Below are 18618 nucleotides of genomic sequence, written 5' to 3' on the forward strand. Positions count from 1 at the left end.
GGATAGAGCTCTGTTGGTATAGATTAGCATGCACTAAATCCTAGGCGCCAAGCTGGCAAGAAGACTCAGTGGGAGACAAAGCTTGAGTTTAATCCTGGAACCTACATGGTGGGAAGAGAGAATTGATTTCTAAAGTTGCCTTTTGACCTTCATACACACAGGCCTTGGCACAGGTACACATAATACATATGTGTACACACACACACACACACACACGTGTTCTGCCTTGCACCCTCAGTACTCTTACGTGGGAACTATTTGCTGCTGTGGTCCAGAGCTCAGAGCTCAGACCTCCTTACTTTTTTTTCTTATTGTCTCCAGGCTTAGATGTTTGTTATTTCCTCAGCCTGGAAAGCTTGCCCTGTACACTAGGTTTGCTCCTTAACTTCCAGTCTCAATTCAAGGTTGTTTGATCTGTTCGTCCTCCCTCATGGTACATAAACTGTAATACAACTCTTAACACCACCTGTCTTACCTCATTAATTTTTTTCTACTTTTTATGACCCAGCATGCTTATTACCTGTGCATTTATTTACCTATTGCCCAGCTTTCTTCACAAAATAGTATTTTAAGTGCCAGAGCATTGCATGTGTAGTTCACTGCTATATCCTTATCGAATGGAATAGTATCCGGCTCCAACAAGGCAGCTGGTAAATATTTATGAAGTAAATGAAAATAGATGGCACTTTTCTATTATCTCCTCAGCTAAGTTAGATGTCTTCCTATTTTTAAAATGTGTTTTGCTTGTTCCGTCTGTTCAAAGAGTGTCATGCTTCTCCTCAATTGCCAGCTTAATTTTTAAAAAGTAGCTAAAGGGACAGTTAGAACTGTCAGCTTGAATTTTGTGGATTCCAAAATTGCCTCTATTCTCTCCCTGAATTTCAGAAGAAAATGTGTGTATAGCCATGTCTCCATATTTCCCGTGGGAAAAGCCTCAGCTTCAGTTAGATTCTCAGAGGTTCATTGCACAACTCCAGGGTTTGAGTTACTCTGCTCTCCCTTGAATGTTGTTCAACTAAAGTCCAACGCGTTTAACAGGAACCTTATCAGGGTCGCGACCAAACCACCTGATCATGGAAGTGAAGTTCCTCAGAATTGAAAATAACCCACGAGGCGAGTCTCTAGCTAAATGTCTGCTCAGTCAGCCAAGCTCTCCTGTAATAGACACTTCCGCCTCTGCCAGACTAGTAACCTGTCAACTACGTTTGTCTCTTGACGTCTGTCTGACTCACAGATTGCTTTAACCAGGATTGTGAAAGGCTTTCTAAGGAACTGCGAGCCTTTCGGCGCCAAGGACTTACTTTGAGTACTCGCTGAGTCCCTTTCCTACTGATCAGTTTTTCAGGCGTGTGCACATACCATGCTCCCCTCGCCCCTGCCGTGTTTCTTCGGAGATGTCAACCCTTCTAATCATGGGCTAGGGAGAGGACGCATCGCATCTCTATTCCAAAGCTGTCCTGTCTGTCAGTTACTCAAGACTGAGTACCTGGATTTGGACAGGAGGCTTCTGTCAACTGGGTTTAGTGATAAGAGGTGACAGCTATGGCCCAGCGCAGGACGGTCTGAAAATGGGAGAAAAGGCTGTAGGCTCAGCCTGGGCTAGAAAACCCGATCTTGAGGAATGAATGCTGGTGGGAACCCGGAGCTCCCAGCTCCCTGCGAGGGGAGGGGTCAGACGCGGGTCGTGAACTGGGACACTTCTTGGGGAGCCAATAGGAAAGCCGGTCTCAGGTAGTCCCTCACTCGCCCCGCCCCGCCCCGCCCCTCGCTCCGCCCCGGCGCCGCGCGTCGCCAGGGCCGCGGAAGGGCGCAGCCGTCCAGCTTCCGGAAGTGCCTCGGTGAGGGTGGCTAGGGCCGAGGTAAGCGCGTAGTCTAGGCGGATCGGAGGGCTAGCTGAGTCCCGGGGTCAAACCTGAAGTCACTCCAGCTCGCGCACTGTCAGGAGCGAGCTACGGCGGGGACAGCGGTCTCAGCCCCGTGCCTGTCGCGCTCGCGGACGGCAGGCGCGTGCGGGGGAGGGGACTCGGGGCGGAACGGAAAGTGGACTCTTCCGGGTTGCTCATCCCAGGAGAGGGATCGGGATGGTCGGGACTCCGGTTGGACACTGCCAGGTGGCTAACCGCTAGTTACTGGCCCTCAGTGACAACCCCAGCTGCCCCTTGCAAACCCCCAGAAGGCTGCCCTAGCTCTTCCTGGGCTTGAAGCGTTGCTGCTTGGAAGCCCTGAAGGATCCAGAGCTGTTAACTTTTTTTATTTAAAGATTTATTTATTATTATATGTAAGTACACTGTAGCTGTCTTCAGACACCCTAGAAGAGGGGGTCAGATCTCATTACGGATGGTTGTGAGCCACCATGTGGTTGCTGGGATTTGAGCCATCTCTCCAGCCCACTTTTAATACTTACTTTACAGGGCTGTCAGGAGGGTCATCAATGGCACAAGCAAAGCCTAAAGTGGCCTGATAAACAAAGGGCTACCTACATGTGCAACCCTGTGTGCAACCTACGTGTGCATAGAAAAATTGCATTTCACTTCTATTTCTTAAAGCGTCGGTAATACAAATATAACTGATAAATCACAAGTTTTTTCTGTGAGGAGTGAGAGGTAAATTCTCATCCGGACACAAATCCAAAGTCTCTCTATAAGGTAATTTAATTTTGAGTAAATGGACGCCTTGTCACAGATGCCTGGGTGGTAGCCACCAGTTGGCCTCTACTGCATGAAGAAGTAGTATTAATATCATACAATTTAAATGTGTAAGATTTAGTGTCCCAGAATAGTGCTTCTTGAATAGTCTCCAAATTTGTGTTAGGAACTAATTCTGATCAATCTTACAGGTAGAAATTTTGCTGACTGAAATTTTATTATTTTTGTAAAACTCAGGAAATCATTTAGTTAGTGAAGGGGTTTTGTGTATTTCATTTCTAAAAACAGAGCCTTCTTTAAAAGTTGTCCTCCTAAGCCAGTGATTCTCAACCTTCCAAATGCTGAGACCCTTTAATGCAGTTCTTTTCATGGTGGTGACTCCCAACCAAAAATATTTTTTGTTGCTACTTCATAACTGTAATTTTGCTACTGTTACAGATTGTAATGTGAATATCTGTGTTTTCCCATGATCCTAGGTGACCCCCATGAAAGGATCTCAACTCATAGGTTTTGAGCTGCTGTTCTAAGCTCATAACATTTGGTCAACTGTGATTTCAGGATCATTTTGTGTGAAAATATATTGTAATTTCCATTGCGATGTCTTTGACCACTGATTACTAATTTCTACAAGTTGGCATTTCAAGATCCCTTATTGGTGTTGATTTCTCATTTGATTACATTCTGTCCTGGCTAGTTTATGTCAGATTGAGTCATCTGATTGGAGAGAACCTTAGTTGAGAAAATGCCTCCGTAAGATCTGGCTGTAGGGTATATCCTTAATTAGTGATTGATGGGGAAGGGCCCATGCATTGTGAGTGATAGCATCCTGGGCTGGTGGTCTTGAGAGTTCCCTAAGAAAGCAGGCTGGGAGGAGGAAGCCAGTAAGCAGCACTCCTTCAGGGCCTCTGCATGAGCTCCTGCCTCCAGGATCCTGCCCTGCTTGAGTTCCTTCCTGTCCCGACTTCCTTCAGTGATGGACTATGATGTAGAAGTGTAACCTGAATAAACCCTTTCCTCCCAACTTGCTTTTTGGTTGTGGTGTTTCATCATCATAATAGAAACCCTAATTAGGATGTCATGGTTACAGAATACATACTTGAAGTTTCCAATTGTATGAAATGTGTGTACCTGGTTTGTTTTCCTGAATATTTCGTATGGACTTCATTAAGCATACTAGAGCTGTGGGGTTTAGCTTTGGTGGATACTAGAAGTCAGGACAGCACCTCACTCCTTTAATATCAGCATTAGGGAGGTTGATGCGTGCAGTGTGATTATCTTGAATTCCAGCCTAGACTCTGCTCCAGAGACAGACCCTATCTCAAAACAGCAACAGCCCCAAACACCTATCCTCAAACACACACCAAATAATCAACAAAAAACTGATACTAGGTGTGTCTACACTTCTATTTCTTGATGTTCTGTACCATCTATTTTAATGACATGCCATCTTTTTTGTTTGTTTGTTTGTTTGTTTTGGTTAGTACTATTTTAGCTATACTATTTATTATTGATGAGCGAACACATTTCTCAAAATGAAATGACAACCCCCTCCTTTGTCTTTGTGTTGGCTAGTTTTATGTCAAGTTGGCACAAGCTATCGTCAACTGAGGGGACCTCAATTGAGAAATTGCCTCCATTAAGATAGGGCTATAGGCAAACCTATAGGGCATTTTCTTAATTAGTAATGAGGGAGGGCCCAGCCCATTGTGAGGAGTGCAACCCCTAGTAGTACTGGGTTCTTTAAGAAAGCAGGCTGAGTAAGCAAGTTCTCCATGGTCTCTTCCTGCCTCCAGGTTCTTCTCCTTGTTTGGGTTCTTGTCTTAACTACTTGGGATGCTTAACTGTTAGATTAAAAGTGTTCATGAAACCCTTTCCCCCACAAGTTGCTTTTGTTCACAGTATTTCCTCACAGCAGGAGAAACTAACAGATCTTCCAGTCAGCTTGACCACATATACTAATGTAGTCATACCAGTTTTCATATGCTTATGCCACATTCTGTTTTCATATACTATGCCAGCTCCTAGTAGTAGCAATCAAAATTAGGCTCAACATCTGTGGTTTATTCAGTTCAAGCACATAAGAAACACTAATGAAAAAATCGTAGGCACACGTTTTTATAGAACTGGAAACTTCAAGTATGTATTCTCCAACTACAGTCTAATTTAAATAGAAATATATTCATACAGAAATATATCCATTTCCTTAATTTTTATTTTTAAACTATTTCTTCTGCCTAATATTAATTTGTGGTGCTGTGCATGGGACCCAGGATTTTACACAGGCTAGTCAAGTGCTCTAACCACCTGGCTACATGTCAGGTTATTGTGTCTTTATATTTAAAATGTCTCTTTCAGATAGCATATATCTAGGTCTTGCTCTTTAAAATCTGAAAGCTCTGTCTTGTAGTGTGAATGTTTATCCCATTTACACTTAATGTAGTTTATAGATGGTTGGGTTTTACTCTACTGCATTGTCTTGTTTTCCATCACATTTTTTCTCTTTTCCTGTGATATTTCTGTTTTTTTTTTTGTTATGTTTTAAGTAAGTTATTTTTTATGTATGTATGTATGTATGTATGAGCTTTTTGCTTGCATGCATGTTTGTGCACCTTTGTGTGCTGGGTGCAGCAGAGGAGGCTAGAAGAGGGTGTTGGATCCCTTCAAACTGGAGTTTCAGATAACTATGGGTCACTTTGTGGGTGCTAGGTATGGAGCCTGGGTCCTGAGTCATCCGGAATATGAGCCAGTGCTAACACTATGCATCCTTAAGCTTTACGTAGAGTTTAGCCTCTCAGGGTCTCTGTCATTGTGCCAGTTTCTATAGCCCAGTTCAGATCTGCCAGTTCTCACCTCTTACTTGACCCTTCCCACTTCCTACCTGGCACCCCTTTACCCCCAATTGCTTCCGATTTTCTTTTTCCGATTTGGTAAGTCACATCTATATTAACAAAATGGATTCGTTAAATGTGTCCTCCCCATGCAATTTTAATATCTCTTAGACTACTATTTTCTGAAAACCTTAAATGACATCATTTTTTATTTGTTTTATATATCAGTACACTTTTGCTCTTTTCAGACACATCAGAAGAGGGCATTGGATCCCATTGCAGATGGCTGTGAGCCACCATGTGGTTGCTGGGAATTGAACTCAGGACCTCGGGAAGAGCAGTCAGTGCTCTTCACTGCTGAGCCATCTCTCCAGCCCTGACATGTTTTATTTGTATATGTATGTGGCTGTACATAGTGCACTCGTGGGGTCAGAGCACAACTTGTGGAATTCAGTTCTCTCCTTCGACTGTGTGGGTCCCAGAGACCGAACTCAGGTTGTCAGGCTTAGCAGCAAGTGACTTCTCCTGCTGAGCCATCTCACAAGCCCTCATCTGCCTTTTAAGGAGGTTATCAGAATAAAAAAAAAAAAATATATATATATAGCATTTGTATTCATCAGACATTGACTGTTTTTGCTTCTTTTTATTCTTTTCTGAAGATAGGAGTTTTCCAGCAGTGGGAGGAATGAATGACCTTTATTCTTGTAGTACAAATTCACTGGTGACAAATTTTCTGAGTTCTTTTTGAAAATTTTGTTCATGGCTGTGTGTGCATGTGGCATGTGTGATATGTGCAGTGTGTGTGTGCTGCATGTATGTGTGGTGTGTTTGGGTGTGTGTATGATGTGTGTGTCTGTATATGCCTGTATATGTGTGCATGGTGTGTGTGTGTGTGTGTCTGTGCATGTGTCTGCAGTGTGTGTATGTGTGTGCATGTGTGTCTGTGTGTGTGTGTGGTGTGTGTGTGGTATGTGTGTGTGCATGTGTATGCTTTAAGGAGGACTGAGCCCAGAGCCTCATGAATGGTGGACTTGCATTCTACCTAACTCTTGTAAACTGTGTATTTTAATTGTAGTTGTTAAAGGATGTTTTTGCTGGATTTTGAGTTTTGTTTTGTTTTGTTTTTAAGCCCTTGACCATGTTGAAGTTGGTTGTTGCTGACTGCTGCTTTTCTTGCCTTAGATTCATATTTCCTATTTATTTGTGTATCTAGTAATTTCGTGTTGCATTCTGACTCTGAGAGTGGGCGCGTGAGTGATGCTGAAGGCCAGTTATGTTCTTGAGGAATGTTGCTGTTTGTCGGAGCAGGCAACTAGGCTTTATCTTACACTTTGGTTAAGCAAATCTTTGGAAGGAGCAGGGTGTTTCCCATAGCTTTTCACATTGATGAAATGAAACTGCAATCTGTGGATCTGGTGGCAACTCCGTTTTAGGTTTTGTTAGGGCAGGTGAAAATAGGTCTTACTGAAAAACTGCTCTTTGGGTTTTTGATACAGGGTTTCTCTGTTTAGTCCTGGCCATCCTGGAATGATTATAAAAATTCCAGTGCCTCATTCCTGATTGGCCTTTTGTTTGTGTTCTGATCTTTGTTAAACCTTGGTATTTTATCCTGGTGATAAGCAGCCTCAAGCCTGTCCCAGGGCTTAGGGGACAGCCCATACTGACATCTGTCTCTGTTGGCAAGTTCCTCCCTGCTGTGTTCTTCAGAGTAGACTCACTCCAACAGCTTCCAGCTGTGCTCATGTCGACTCAGCCTGCTGAACTCAGCATCCTCCCCTCTGGCAGCAAAGTCGTCCCCACATAGCCAGCAGTTATAGCCGTGGGCTTCCCTCACCAATTTCTTTCAGAACTGCATTCTCACTCGCTCAATGGACTGCTTAAAAATGGCTGTCTCTCACTCGCTTTCTCCAGTTTGGGAATTAGGTGTAGCTGGCCAACTAGTTTGTTTTATCACTTATTTTGCCAGGGCCAGAAATTCAATTCCTCAAATATGTAGTATTCTTTACTTTAGTAATGTTTCCTTAGTACCACTGAGTACTACCTGAGTATGTGAATGAGGTATGTAGGCTCTTTAAAACAACAACAACCCCCCCTCCCCATGCATCAATTTAGAGAGGTCCTCATGAAAACCACATGTCATTAAGCTGTTCTTACCTCTCCTTTTTTTGCATCCCTGAAAGAAAATTGCTTTGGTTGGTTTTTGAATGTTACACTTGTCTTTTTTCCCCTCCTTTTCCTCCTCCTCTCCATCCTTCCCTCCCTCCCTTCCCCTCATGTCTGTCCTCCTCTTGTCCTTTTAATTTACTTTATTATTATTGTATACATGTATTTGGTGTGCATGTTTGTGTATATGTGCATGTGTCCACACATGTAGCATTAGTGTTATAGAGAAATGTTGATGGTTAGCATCTTCCTTTATGATGTTTTAAGGGTCAGTCCAGTGACCCACTCTTGTGAGCACCTGCGACAGAGTCAGCTATTAACAGGATAAATGATCCTTTGAGAGCACGTTAATAATAACCTTAGCCCTTACTGCTTTCCTTCCCACTGCCTCATGTGCTGTCTTCTGAATCCTGAAGCTGTGGTAGCCAGCTTTGTGTCATTGGACAAATACCTCAGATAAACAACTTTTAAGGAGAGGTTTATGTTGACTTATACTTGGAACTATAGGTTTTGGTTTATGGTTTCTTGGCCCTATTGCTTTAGTCACTGTGCCAGTTTATAGATACTAGGGATTGAACCTAGGACTTGGCTCATGTGAGGTAGGCACTGTACTCTCTGTTAAATCCTCAACCCTGAATAGCGTTATGTATTAGCTTACAGGTACAGATATACAGAAGTATGTGTTTACTTGGAAACTCATAGTGAAATGATTTTGTGTGTCCATTTCTTTCATGTTTTTCTTTTAAAAAATTTAAAATTTTATTGAGTATATGGGGATAAACATGCACATACTACAGTGCACACGAGGAGGTCAGAGAACAACTTTTGGGAGTGTCTCTCACTCCATGGGCTCAGGGATGAAACCCAAGTTGTTAGGCTTAGATAGCAAATGGTTTTATTTGCTGAGGCATCATGACAGCTCTTATTTTTCTGTTTTGAAATAGGGTCTTCCTACCTAGCAGAGACATACCTTGAACTTGTTATATAGTCCAGGTTGGCCCCACACTCACCATCTTCTAAGTGCTAAGATTACAAGTGTGTGCCACCATACCTACCTATATGGCACGTTCCGTTCTTCTATAGAGTCTCTGGACATTTGAATACCAATGGAGAATATAAATGTGGGCAGGATAAAGCTGTATACTTTGCTTTGTACCTTCAAGTTTACAGCCTCTCAAAATGGAATTGTATACATGCTGAACAGTTACAGACCTGTAGGCCTTTCGTGGGGAGCACACCTGTGTGTTGTTTCTGACCATGTGTTGTTGTATTGTTCATATACAGCATTGGCTCTCATTCCTCAACATCCTAGAAGACACAGTTCTCTCCAGAGACTGCTCCATCCTGGAAGCCTCTCACCTAAAAGATCCCGTGAAGCCAGACAATGCCTGTTGACTTGGGGCAGGCCCTGGGCCCGCTTCCTTTTCTGGCCAAGGCTGAGGATGCCACATTCTCTGCATCAGATGCTACCCAGCAAAGAGAGCTTGCCAACCCTGAGACTGCTCGCCAGCTTTTCAGGCAGTTTCGTTACCAGGTGCTATCCGGGCCCCAGGAGACCCTGAGACAACTCCGGAAGCTCTGTTTCCAGTGGCTGCGGCCAGAGGTTCACACCAAAGAGCAGATCCTGGAACTCCTCATGCTGGAGCAGTTTCTGACCATCCTCCCCGGGGAGATCCAGATGTGGGTGAGGAAACAGTGTCCAGGCAGTGGACAAGAGGCAGTGACGCTCGTGGAAAGCTTGAAGGGAGAACCCCAGAAACTGTGGCACTGGGTAAGCACACTATCTTGCCTGTGAGTAATGCCCAGGTCCTCTGGGGCTCTCTGGCTCATTGTCTTTTCTTTCTTGACAGTTCTTAGGACCCCAATTATACAGGGGTCATAACTGTAATAACTATAACTAAGGGGTCCCAAACTAATATCCAGCCCTTTGATTCTCTGATACAATCCAAGCATCAGCAAGTCAGCCGAATTCTGATGGCTGTCTACACAGGACCAGAGCCCAGCCCCACAGAGCTGTTCTGGCACTTCAGATGCTACCCACAAATGCCACGACTAGTGTCTCAGCAAACTGGTTGTCCAATTTGATGATCGGTGACCTGTAGGACCCAGGAATATGCCTGTATTACTTTACCAGTTTGTTATACAGAGTAAAACTCCCACAAGATAAGTGGGAGAGAGAGACAGACAGTGTGCTCCCTAGTTCTCTTAGAGTCTCTTCCCGCTTTCTCAGAACCTCGGGGAGTTGACCAACTGGAACTCCAGACACCCCATTGTTTGTATCTTTTTATTTTCTGGGGGTCTCACCATTCTGGCACAGTTGCTTAACTCATTTGCCATCAGTGGTTGAATATCCCTCTCCTTTCCCTGGAGTTAGGGGTGGGGTCAGCTGAGAGTTTTAAGCCTGGAATCCCATGATTGCTTCTTCTGGCAATAGGCCCCCTTCCTGAAGCTATTTAAGGGGCACTACGAGTTGACTGCCCAGCAAGGACTTGGCGGTGGGTGAAAAGTCTGCATTATGCATGATGGAAGATTCCTGTGCTAAAGACAGGGGTTCAAGGAGCTTTCCCCGGAGCAGAACACCAAGACCACAGCTTACCCTGAATTTAATTGTGGGTAGCTGTCTAGGAGAACATAATATTAGCAGTATGATTTGAAGGGCTCTCAGACCTGGTTTAGGCCTCAGTTTCTGGTCTGTTTTTCTGGGTTAAAAGGGGCTTTTTTTTTTTTTTTTTTTTTTCCCTGTACCCAATAGCCATAAGACTGTCTATCTCATGGTCTGTTGTAGAAGGCCAGTTCCCTTAACTTTGAGCAATCTTGACTCTGCATCCTTCGGTAATTAGTGCTGTTTGGTGTCCAGATCAGCACCCAAGTTCTAGGACAAGAGATTCCATTGGAGAAGGAGAATTTGACACACTGCCCTGGGGACAAGTTGGAGCCTGCACTGGAGGTGGAGCCCTCACTGGAAGTGGCACCTCAGGACCTGCCCCTTCAGAATTCATCCTCAGCAACTGGGGAGCTACTGAGCCATGGTGTGAAAGAGGAATCAGACATGGAGCCAGAATTAGGTGAGGGGCAGTTATCTGTTGTGCTATGTGGTAGTCTCTGGGAGAAACTTGGGGACTGTGGTTAGTATGGCTGAGTGTATGGTGAAACAGTATAATGCCCCAGGAAAGTGTGGAAAGGACGAGATGTGTATTTTAAACCATTCATGATCGGGTCATACCATTTGGGGTTTGGCTCTTTGGCGGGAGCTGGGAGAGACGTGGGTGAGACAGGAAGTGTGGAGTAGGGGTGGTGGTTGTTAGTATGCAATCACTAGTCTTTGAATTTGATTGACACTGCAGTCTGTTCTAATTTGTGAGGAATTTCATGGTGTCCCCTGGGGAGTGGTTAAGGGACTCTGAAAGCCTTCTATTCTTTGCCACAGCTCTGGCTGCTTCCCAGCTTCCTGCCAGACCCGAGGAGAGGCCTGTTAGAGACCAAGAGTTGGGAACAGCAGTTCTCCCAGCACTACAGGAGGTGAGCAGAGGTCCTCAGCCCATGTCCCCTGGCCCAGGAGGGTTGGTGGGGACATGGTTGCATAGGAGTTGCATAGCCACTGCTGCTGCTCCATAAAGAGTTGAGTTCCTGCTTCTCTCGACAGACATCTTGACAGATGGATAATGGAATCTGGCCTCTGGGAAGAGGTGCAAGTTGCTTTGCCTGGTAGTTTCTGGTTTTTTTTTTTTTTTTTTTTCATTACTTTGAGCTCATGCTAAGAAAGGGCTATTTCATTTCCTAATATAAGCTACCCACACAGGAGTCTGTTAGAAACTTGGAATGGTTATTTTTCATTTATGACAGGTGAATTTTTTTCTCTCTGATATCATAGAGACAATATTGATACTCAAAACATATAGTTTAGTAAGTTCTGGTGTATGTATGCAGCCCTACAACACAAGCATAATCAGGAATAACTATCTCCCTCACATGTTTTTCTTTAAAAACATTACATCTTAAGTTTTTCTTTGAAGGTTTTTTAAAACATATTTTTATTTTTATGAGCTGTTTTGTCTGCGATGTGCCAGGTGCATTTGGTGCCCATGGAGGCCAGAAGAGGGCAGATCCCAGGAGCTGGAGTTACAGATGGTTGTGAATTATCATGTGCATGCTAGGGATTGAACCCAGGTCTTGTGGAAGAACATCCAGTGCTCTTTAACTGCTGAGCTGTCTGTATAGCCCCTTCTTTTTTTTTTTTTTTTAATTTTTTTTATTAGGTATTTTCCTCATTTACATTTCCAATGCTATCCCAAAAGTCCCACATACCCTCCCCCACAACTCCCCTACCCACCCACTCCCACTTTTTGGCCCTGGCACTCCCCTGTACTGGGGCATATAAAGTTTGCAAGTCCAGTGGGCCTCTCTTTCCAGTGATGGCCGACTAGGCCATCTTTTGATACATATGCAGCTAGAGTCAAGAGCTCCGGGGTACTGGTTGGTTCATATTGTTGTTCCACCTATAGGGTAGCCGATCCCTTTAGCTCCTTGGGTATTTTCTCTAGTTCCTCCATTGGGGGCCCTGTGATCCGTCCAATAGCTGACTGTGAGCATCCACTTACGTGTTTGCTAGGCCCTGGCGTAGTCTCACTAGAGACTGGTATAGCCCCTTTCTTGCTGTTTGAGTTCTTGTCTTCTGTCACTTGCAGTACCCCAGCCATTCTGAGGCACCTAACTACCTTCTATTACCACATATGTATATTTTCTAGAATTTTATATAAAATGCAATTTTATGAAATAACTCATCTTCCTTTCCCCTACATATAACATATTATTTCCTCTGTCTTTAAAATGTCTTCTTGCTGGGTCTGTGTTGTCTATCTACCTACATCTCAAGCAATTGCTGGGTTATCTTTGTTTTTATAAATATTCTCAGGATGTGGTTATTTGGACAAAGATTGTTCTATTTTGCTCAGACTTTTAAGGTGTGTGTGTTCTTTCAAGATGTCTAAAACTATGCATAACATTGTACATCATATGTATAGAGAGACTGGGGCTTTTCTATCATTCCTCTGATAGAGATTAATTTGTAAGTTAGGAAAGATGAGTGACTTACATTGACATCTAATAGTGGAATAAATCTAGCAGCGCTCTGTAATGAGAGTTGCATGAGTGTGGAACCTTGTGTCAGTCTGTCTTACTGTAACTCCGTGCTTACCCTTTATGTGCTGATGTCAGCACAGACTTGCATGCTGAGATGGAGTGAGGTGGGTAATAGAACTCTCACCCACCATGGCTGAGACATGGTGTGACAGCAAAACTAATACTAATGTTTTCTCTCTCTCTCTCTCTCTCTCTTTTTTTTTTTTTTTTTTTTTTTTTTTATCTTTTTATGGGTAGAATTCTTGTTCTAACTGTAGAACTCAGCAACTTCTGTGTGTGGCTTTTTCCTTAGTGAGTAGAGAATGTTTTCATTTTCCAGTTTATAGTACATACTTCATGACTTCTCTCAGGCATGGCCACCATCTCTTGCACTTCACAGAGCTTCTCTTAAGTAAAATAAGGGCCAGTTGAACAGAAGCACTGATCATACAACTGTGGGTCTGTCAGCAAGCAGAGCTGCTAAGTAACAAGTGTGTGGGCAGTGTATGCAGAGGGATGTCTTGGTGGGCAGTGAATGCAGGGGCATGCTCTGGTGAGCAGTGTATTCAGGGGGATGTCCTGGTGAGCAGTATATGCAGGGTGGAAGTGCTGCCTGGACAATGTATGGGTGGATGTGTTGGCTAAATTGACGACTTACATCCTGCTTGAAATTATGTCATCCACTCAGAATGACACACAGTTGCTGGGTGTGGTGACACACCTGTATTTTAGCCCTTTTAAAAATGAAGTGGTATGTGTTGTAGATTCAAGGACAATTTAGACAACAAAGTGAGTTTCAAGCCACAGTGAATTGTGCTGAAGACACTGTCTCAAAAAACAAGCAGACAGATTATAAATGAAAGAATGTACAACTTAAAGCCTAGGAATTATTTATGAAATATTCCATTTGATGCTCTCAGTCATCAGTTGACAGTGGGTAACTGAAACCTGAGATGTGAAAATAGAGATGGGCAGGATTGTGGCTGAGCACCCGAGAAGCCTGCTACCCAGGGCCAAGGTTCATTTGAAAACTGTCTACTGATTCCTTTTTCTTTGCCAGCAGTCTCATCCCATGGTGTTTACTTTCTGCATTTCTTTGTAAATCCTGGGTGTTATTCCCTGTGTGAAGTGTGGCTCATAGGGATTTCTTCCCATCCTGGGGCTGTGTGTTCTGCTGCTTTGTGTCCTGGCTGTGCAGAGGGTTTGGATTTTTATGAGGTCCATCTGTTGGCACTTGGTCCTTGATTGTCTCTGACAGCTCCTGTGCTGGCAGTGTTCTATTCAGAAAGTTCTTGTCTACTCCAGTTGTCCCTGTGGTTTCCTCTACAAGTTTCAGCACTTAGGGTTTTAAATTAAGGTCTTTGGTTAATTTTTTAGTTGATTTTTGTACAAGGTGAAAGATAAGAATTTAATTTCAACCTCAGGTAGATAATTGGTTTTGCCAGCACCATTTATTGAACAGCTATCTTTTTTCCAATGTAACTTTTGGCCTCTGTGGTTAAAAAATGAAGTGTACATAGCTTTGTCATCTTACTTTTAGGTCCAGTAGACCTACACCATTGGCACTAGTTTTATTTTAAAACCAAGCTGTCTCTCTCTCTCTTTTTTTTTTTCCAACAATTTATCATTTCATTTATATGAGAACACTGTAGTTGTCTTCAGACACACCAGAAGAGGGCATCGGATCCTGTTACAGATGGTTGTGAGCCACCATGTGGATGCTAGGAATTGAACGCAGGGCCCCCAGAAGAACAGTCCGTGCTCTTAACCACTGAGCCATCTCCCCAACCCAAACCAAGCTGTGTCTTAACTTTATGAAAGGACTATTGCTTCTGGAGTATGTAGGGACAGTCCAGAGAATTGGTTAATATATTTAAACATTACAGACAGCATCCGTTACCTGTTCTGGATAACTTGAAAGATCAAGGCCAGGCATGGTGGGCACTTGCCTGTAATTCTAGCACTCAGAAGCCTGAGACAGCAGTATTAGCATTTCAGGCCAGTCACAAAATAAAACAAAGAACCAATATGATGATTACACACACATACCCAGTGCCTGTATTAGGTAATTGGTGACTCCACACAGAGTATTTGTATCAGTCAACTGGTGACTGTACATACGTACAGCTCCTGGGCTAGCCGACTGACAACTATAAGTATGCACAGTGTCTGTATTACCTGATTAGTAACTCCACCCAGACACGGTACCTGTAATGGCTGAGTGATGACTCTACACACACACACACACACACACACACACACACACACACGCAGCCCTTATTAGCCGATTGGCAATTTTACACATACACAGTGCCTGTGTTAGCTGATCGGTGACTATATACACATCATGTAGTAGTTGACAACTGCCTACCAACCACTGAGGTAAATAAGTCATCCTTACATATCCCAATAACTACCAACCCCAACCATTATCAGCTTTAGCAAAACCTTCATATTTATTTAATGGAATTCTTTGAAAAATTAAGGGAAATTTAAGTAAACCCCTACCTCCAGTTTTGTCTGTTAATTTGAAGTTTCGCTAATTATTCCAGAATGCAGAGGGGATGTGATTACTCCTTCATAGTATGTCATTATCAGAAACTATGACTGGGTAGAGTGCCCCTAACTCTATTTGAGTTGAAGGTGGCATAGTCGATAAGCCCACAAGATGGTGCTCTTTCCACTTGGGAACAGGCTTTTCCATCAGAGCACACAGTGGACTTTGGGACTTTCAAAGGGAAAGGTATAGCTGCTGGTACCCTGCATCTATAGTAGGGGTTGCATTCAGGCCTCAGCTTCTTGGCAGTTTTGGAGTGTAGCTTTCAGCCATTGGTGCAGTGTTGAGTGACTCTGGACTGTCAGTTGGCTGATGGTGATGTTGGAGCTTCCAGTGCTTGAGCTCTCTTGCTTCACAGAGCAACAACTGTTGCAGTGCCATGGAGAATGTCCAGTGTCCAGCAAAGCTGCCATTATGTCAGGTGCTTGCATGGCGTCCTTTTCCCTGACAGCTCTCAAGTGAAGGTCTTGTGGGTTCGAACTGAGGACTCCTGTATTTAGCAATATTTACTCAGACTGGCTGTTTCCAGAAGTTTCATTCATGTAACAGTAACAAAATAATAAGTTTAAATTTAATTTTGTATTTACAGTATAGTTAAGAATTTTGAACTTTTGAGCATTCTGATGTTTTTCATACCAAAAATTCTTTTCTCCCTTCCCTGACTTCTCTCTCCCACACTCAGTCTGCTAATTCCAGCCTTTCTCTCTCCTGGAGACCTTGCTGACACTAGGTGGCAGACTTGCTTTCGAACTCTGGGTGAGAAGCTCATGGTGTCCTGTTGTAACAGTGGTGCTTGTATTTCTTCTTTCAAACTTCCCAACAAGCTTAGTGCAAACCGCCAGCAGGTGGGGACCAAGACTCCAAAAGGTTAAGTCACTTGCCCAAGGTCACACAGTATAAAGTGGTCAATCTGGGACTTGAGGTCTCGTGTGCACAACCCCACAGAGTGCTGCCAATTACTCTAATGGGTTGCTAATGTCAGCTTCTTTGTGGGGAGAATGAAATTTAATTTTGCAAAGTAGATGGAATTGAGGTGGGTGGCCTTTGGGTCTTCAGCCTACTGTTGAAGAGGAGAAAGGCTACTTTGTCTAACAGTGGAGCACTGAGTAAAGCCAGCTTCCCTGAGTAAACCGTTGAGGGACTCCAGATGGATACAGTTGTGACTCCTAATGCCTTTGTTTTGGAATCAGGGCTTACAGCTGTCAACTCTTAGTACCTTTTCACTCATTTACAATTACCTTTCTCACTAATTTCCCTTTTGTTGTTTTTCCTTTCTCTTGGATTTCTAGGTTGCTAATAGTGGGGATAGCAGGCACCCAGTGTCAGAAGAGCTGCGGCTCTTGAAAGAGACAAGAGCAAGGGTCAGGGTGTGTGTTATTCTTCACTCCTAATTTGTTTCATAGAAAAACCAAAACCCAGAAGTACGCCCCTAATGCTTTATAAACTGGGCAAGCAATGGGGATCTGAAGCCTGTCATCCTCCCATTGTCCTCTTTGTCCTTGACAGGGACTCACTTGCTCCAGTGAGTTCTTAGGTCTCCTGTTGACCAGTGTCCACAGCACATTCCTTCCTCTCAGCTTTCTGTGGTTTGGAAGCAGGTTTAAGCACCTTCATTGGAATGATACATCTGTGATTTCCCCCAGGAGCAGTGGAGACACCTGGATTCTACTCAGAAGGAACAGTACTGGGATCTCATGCTGGAGACCTATGGGAAAATGGTCTCAGGAGGTGAGGGCATGTGTCCACCTGATGGGAGGAGATGAAAAGACTGGGAAACTGTTAGGTATTCTCTGTGCATTCCAGGAGGCACCTGCTGAAGGTGTGTGTAAAGGGAGGCATTGGTGCTACTATAGGAAGTTGATGAGTTAGAAACAGCAGGCTTATAAGAATGTCCCAGTATTTAAAGTGTTCTGTTCTCCAACGCGTGATTGCGTTAACTATAGTAATACCCTTAATTTATGAAACACATTAAATGGGCATGGTGATACTATTCCCCACCCTCCAGCCCCATTTTTCCCCTTTTGACACAGGGTCTCACTAGGTAGCCCTGGTTGACCTGGAACTTACTAGATAGATTAGGCTGCCCTTGACCTTACAGAGATTCACCTGTCTTTGCTTCTTGAAGGCTGGGATTAAAGGGGTGTGCCACCATGCCCACCCATAGGATTCCCTTTTTAAAGATGTTGGAAATGAGCATCATCAGATCAAGGACTTGCTCAATCTTCTACAGCTCCCAGGGGCTGAGTTAATGTGGAAGCAGGTGTTACTGGCTTTAGGTCCATATTCTTTTTCCTACTAAACTGAACTGCCTCATGAAAGGTATGAGTCCCTGTTTTGATGTTTGCACCAGCCTGCCAGTGGTCCCTGGGTCCTTGTCACCTGTCTAGATTCTTGTTTTCATGGTATTCACCATATGTCCTTATCATCTAGTTCACTGGTGAGTGTATATAAGTGACTCGATGTCTGGGCTTCTCTTTTGAGTTCCCAGACATCACTGTTTGTCTAAGCCCACAAAATTTCCTCTCTCAGTAGCAGGCATTTCCAACTCCAAACCTGACTTGACTAACCTAGCAGAATATGGGGAAGAGCTGGTGGGACTGCACCTTCACGGCGCTGAGAAGATGGCAAGACTCCCCTGCAAAGGTCAGTGGTGTCATAGTCTTTAGCCATTTCTGACCTCTGCAGATCAAACTGCAGGTAGTGGGTGAAGTAGTTATTGCATTAGTCATAGCTAACTGTGATCCTGACTACCTGCAGTTGCTGGCTACAGGGCTGTAGGTATATTTATTTAACCATGAAAGAAAGAGCACATGTTGGATCTACTGTCAGTCTTGTCTATTTCAATAGTTTGCCTTCTCAGAGAGAACTAATATTCAGACAACATGAGGCCAATATAGGTAGTTAAAATTTCCTCAGAAGGACTCCATGTAATAGCCAGTACATCAGTAAAGAAATTCAGAGAAAATACTTTTTGGATTTTTTTGTAAAAAACTTGTATTTGTTAGTCTGTGTTTATGATCTGTGTGAGGGGAATGCTGTGCCTTTGCATGTGTCCAGAGGCCAGAGCGCAGCCTCATGTGGCCATCTTCCACTGTTGTGGGGGCTCTGGAGATCAGACTCAGGCCATCAGGCTGGGGTAGAAAGCGCTCCTACCCACTGAGCCATCGTGCTGGCCAAAACTAAACTTTCTCAACTGTTGCGGCCTGCCCGCAGTCCACAACACGAACGGTTCAACTGAGAATGGCAGTTCGCTGAAAAGAGAGGAATCTAGACGGGGCGGAAGAAAGAATGGAGCTAAGACAACATC

At 43.8% G+C, this 18618-nt stretch overlaps 1 protein-coding gene across 3 annotated transcripts in view; it reads left to right on the forward strand.

Annotated features, from left to right (window-relative positions):
• Positions 1-1772: 1772 nt before the first annotated feature.
• Positions 1773-18618, forward strand: part of Znf18 (zinc finger protein 18) — a 23051-nt gene continuing 6205 nt past the window's right edge. Inside the window, exons 1-6 of one of the 3 annotated variants that reach the window (XM_021176997.1) lie at positions 1773-1859; positions 8921-9407; positions 10494-10701; positions 11064-11155; positions 16955-17039; positions 17841-17954. In XM_021176997.1, coding sequence (XP_021032656.1) covers positions 9021-9407; positions 10494-10701; positions 11064-11155; positions 16955-17039; positions 17841-17954 — 886 coding nt within the window. In that variant the 5' untranslated portion in view covers positions 1773-1859; positions 8921-9020. Of the gene's footprint in view, positions 1860-2038; positions 2112-8920; positions 9408-10493; positions 10702-11063; positions 11156-16954; positions 17040-17840; positions 17955-18618 lie in introns of those variants that run through there. The other 2 variants (XM_021176999.1, XM_021176998.2) reach the window with 2 other exon arrangements.

The sequence above is a fragment of the Mus caroli genome, chromosome 11 (genome assembly GCF_900094665.2).
Source record: "Mus caroli chromosome 11, CAROLI_EIJ_v1.1, whole genome shotgun sequence".
NCBI classification, from domain to species: domain Eukaryota; kingdom Metazoa; phylum Chordata; class Mammalia; order Rodentia; family Muridae; genus Mus; species Mus caroli.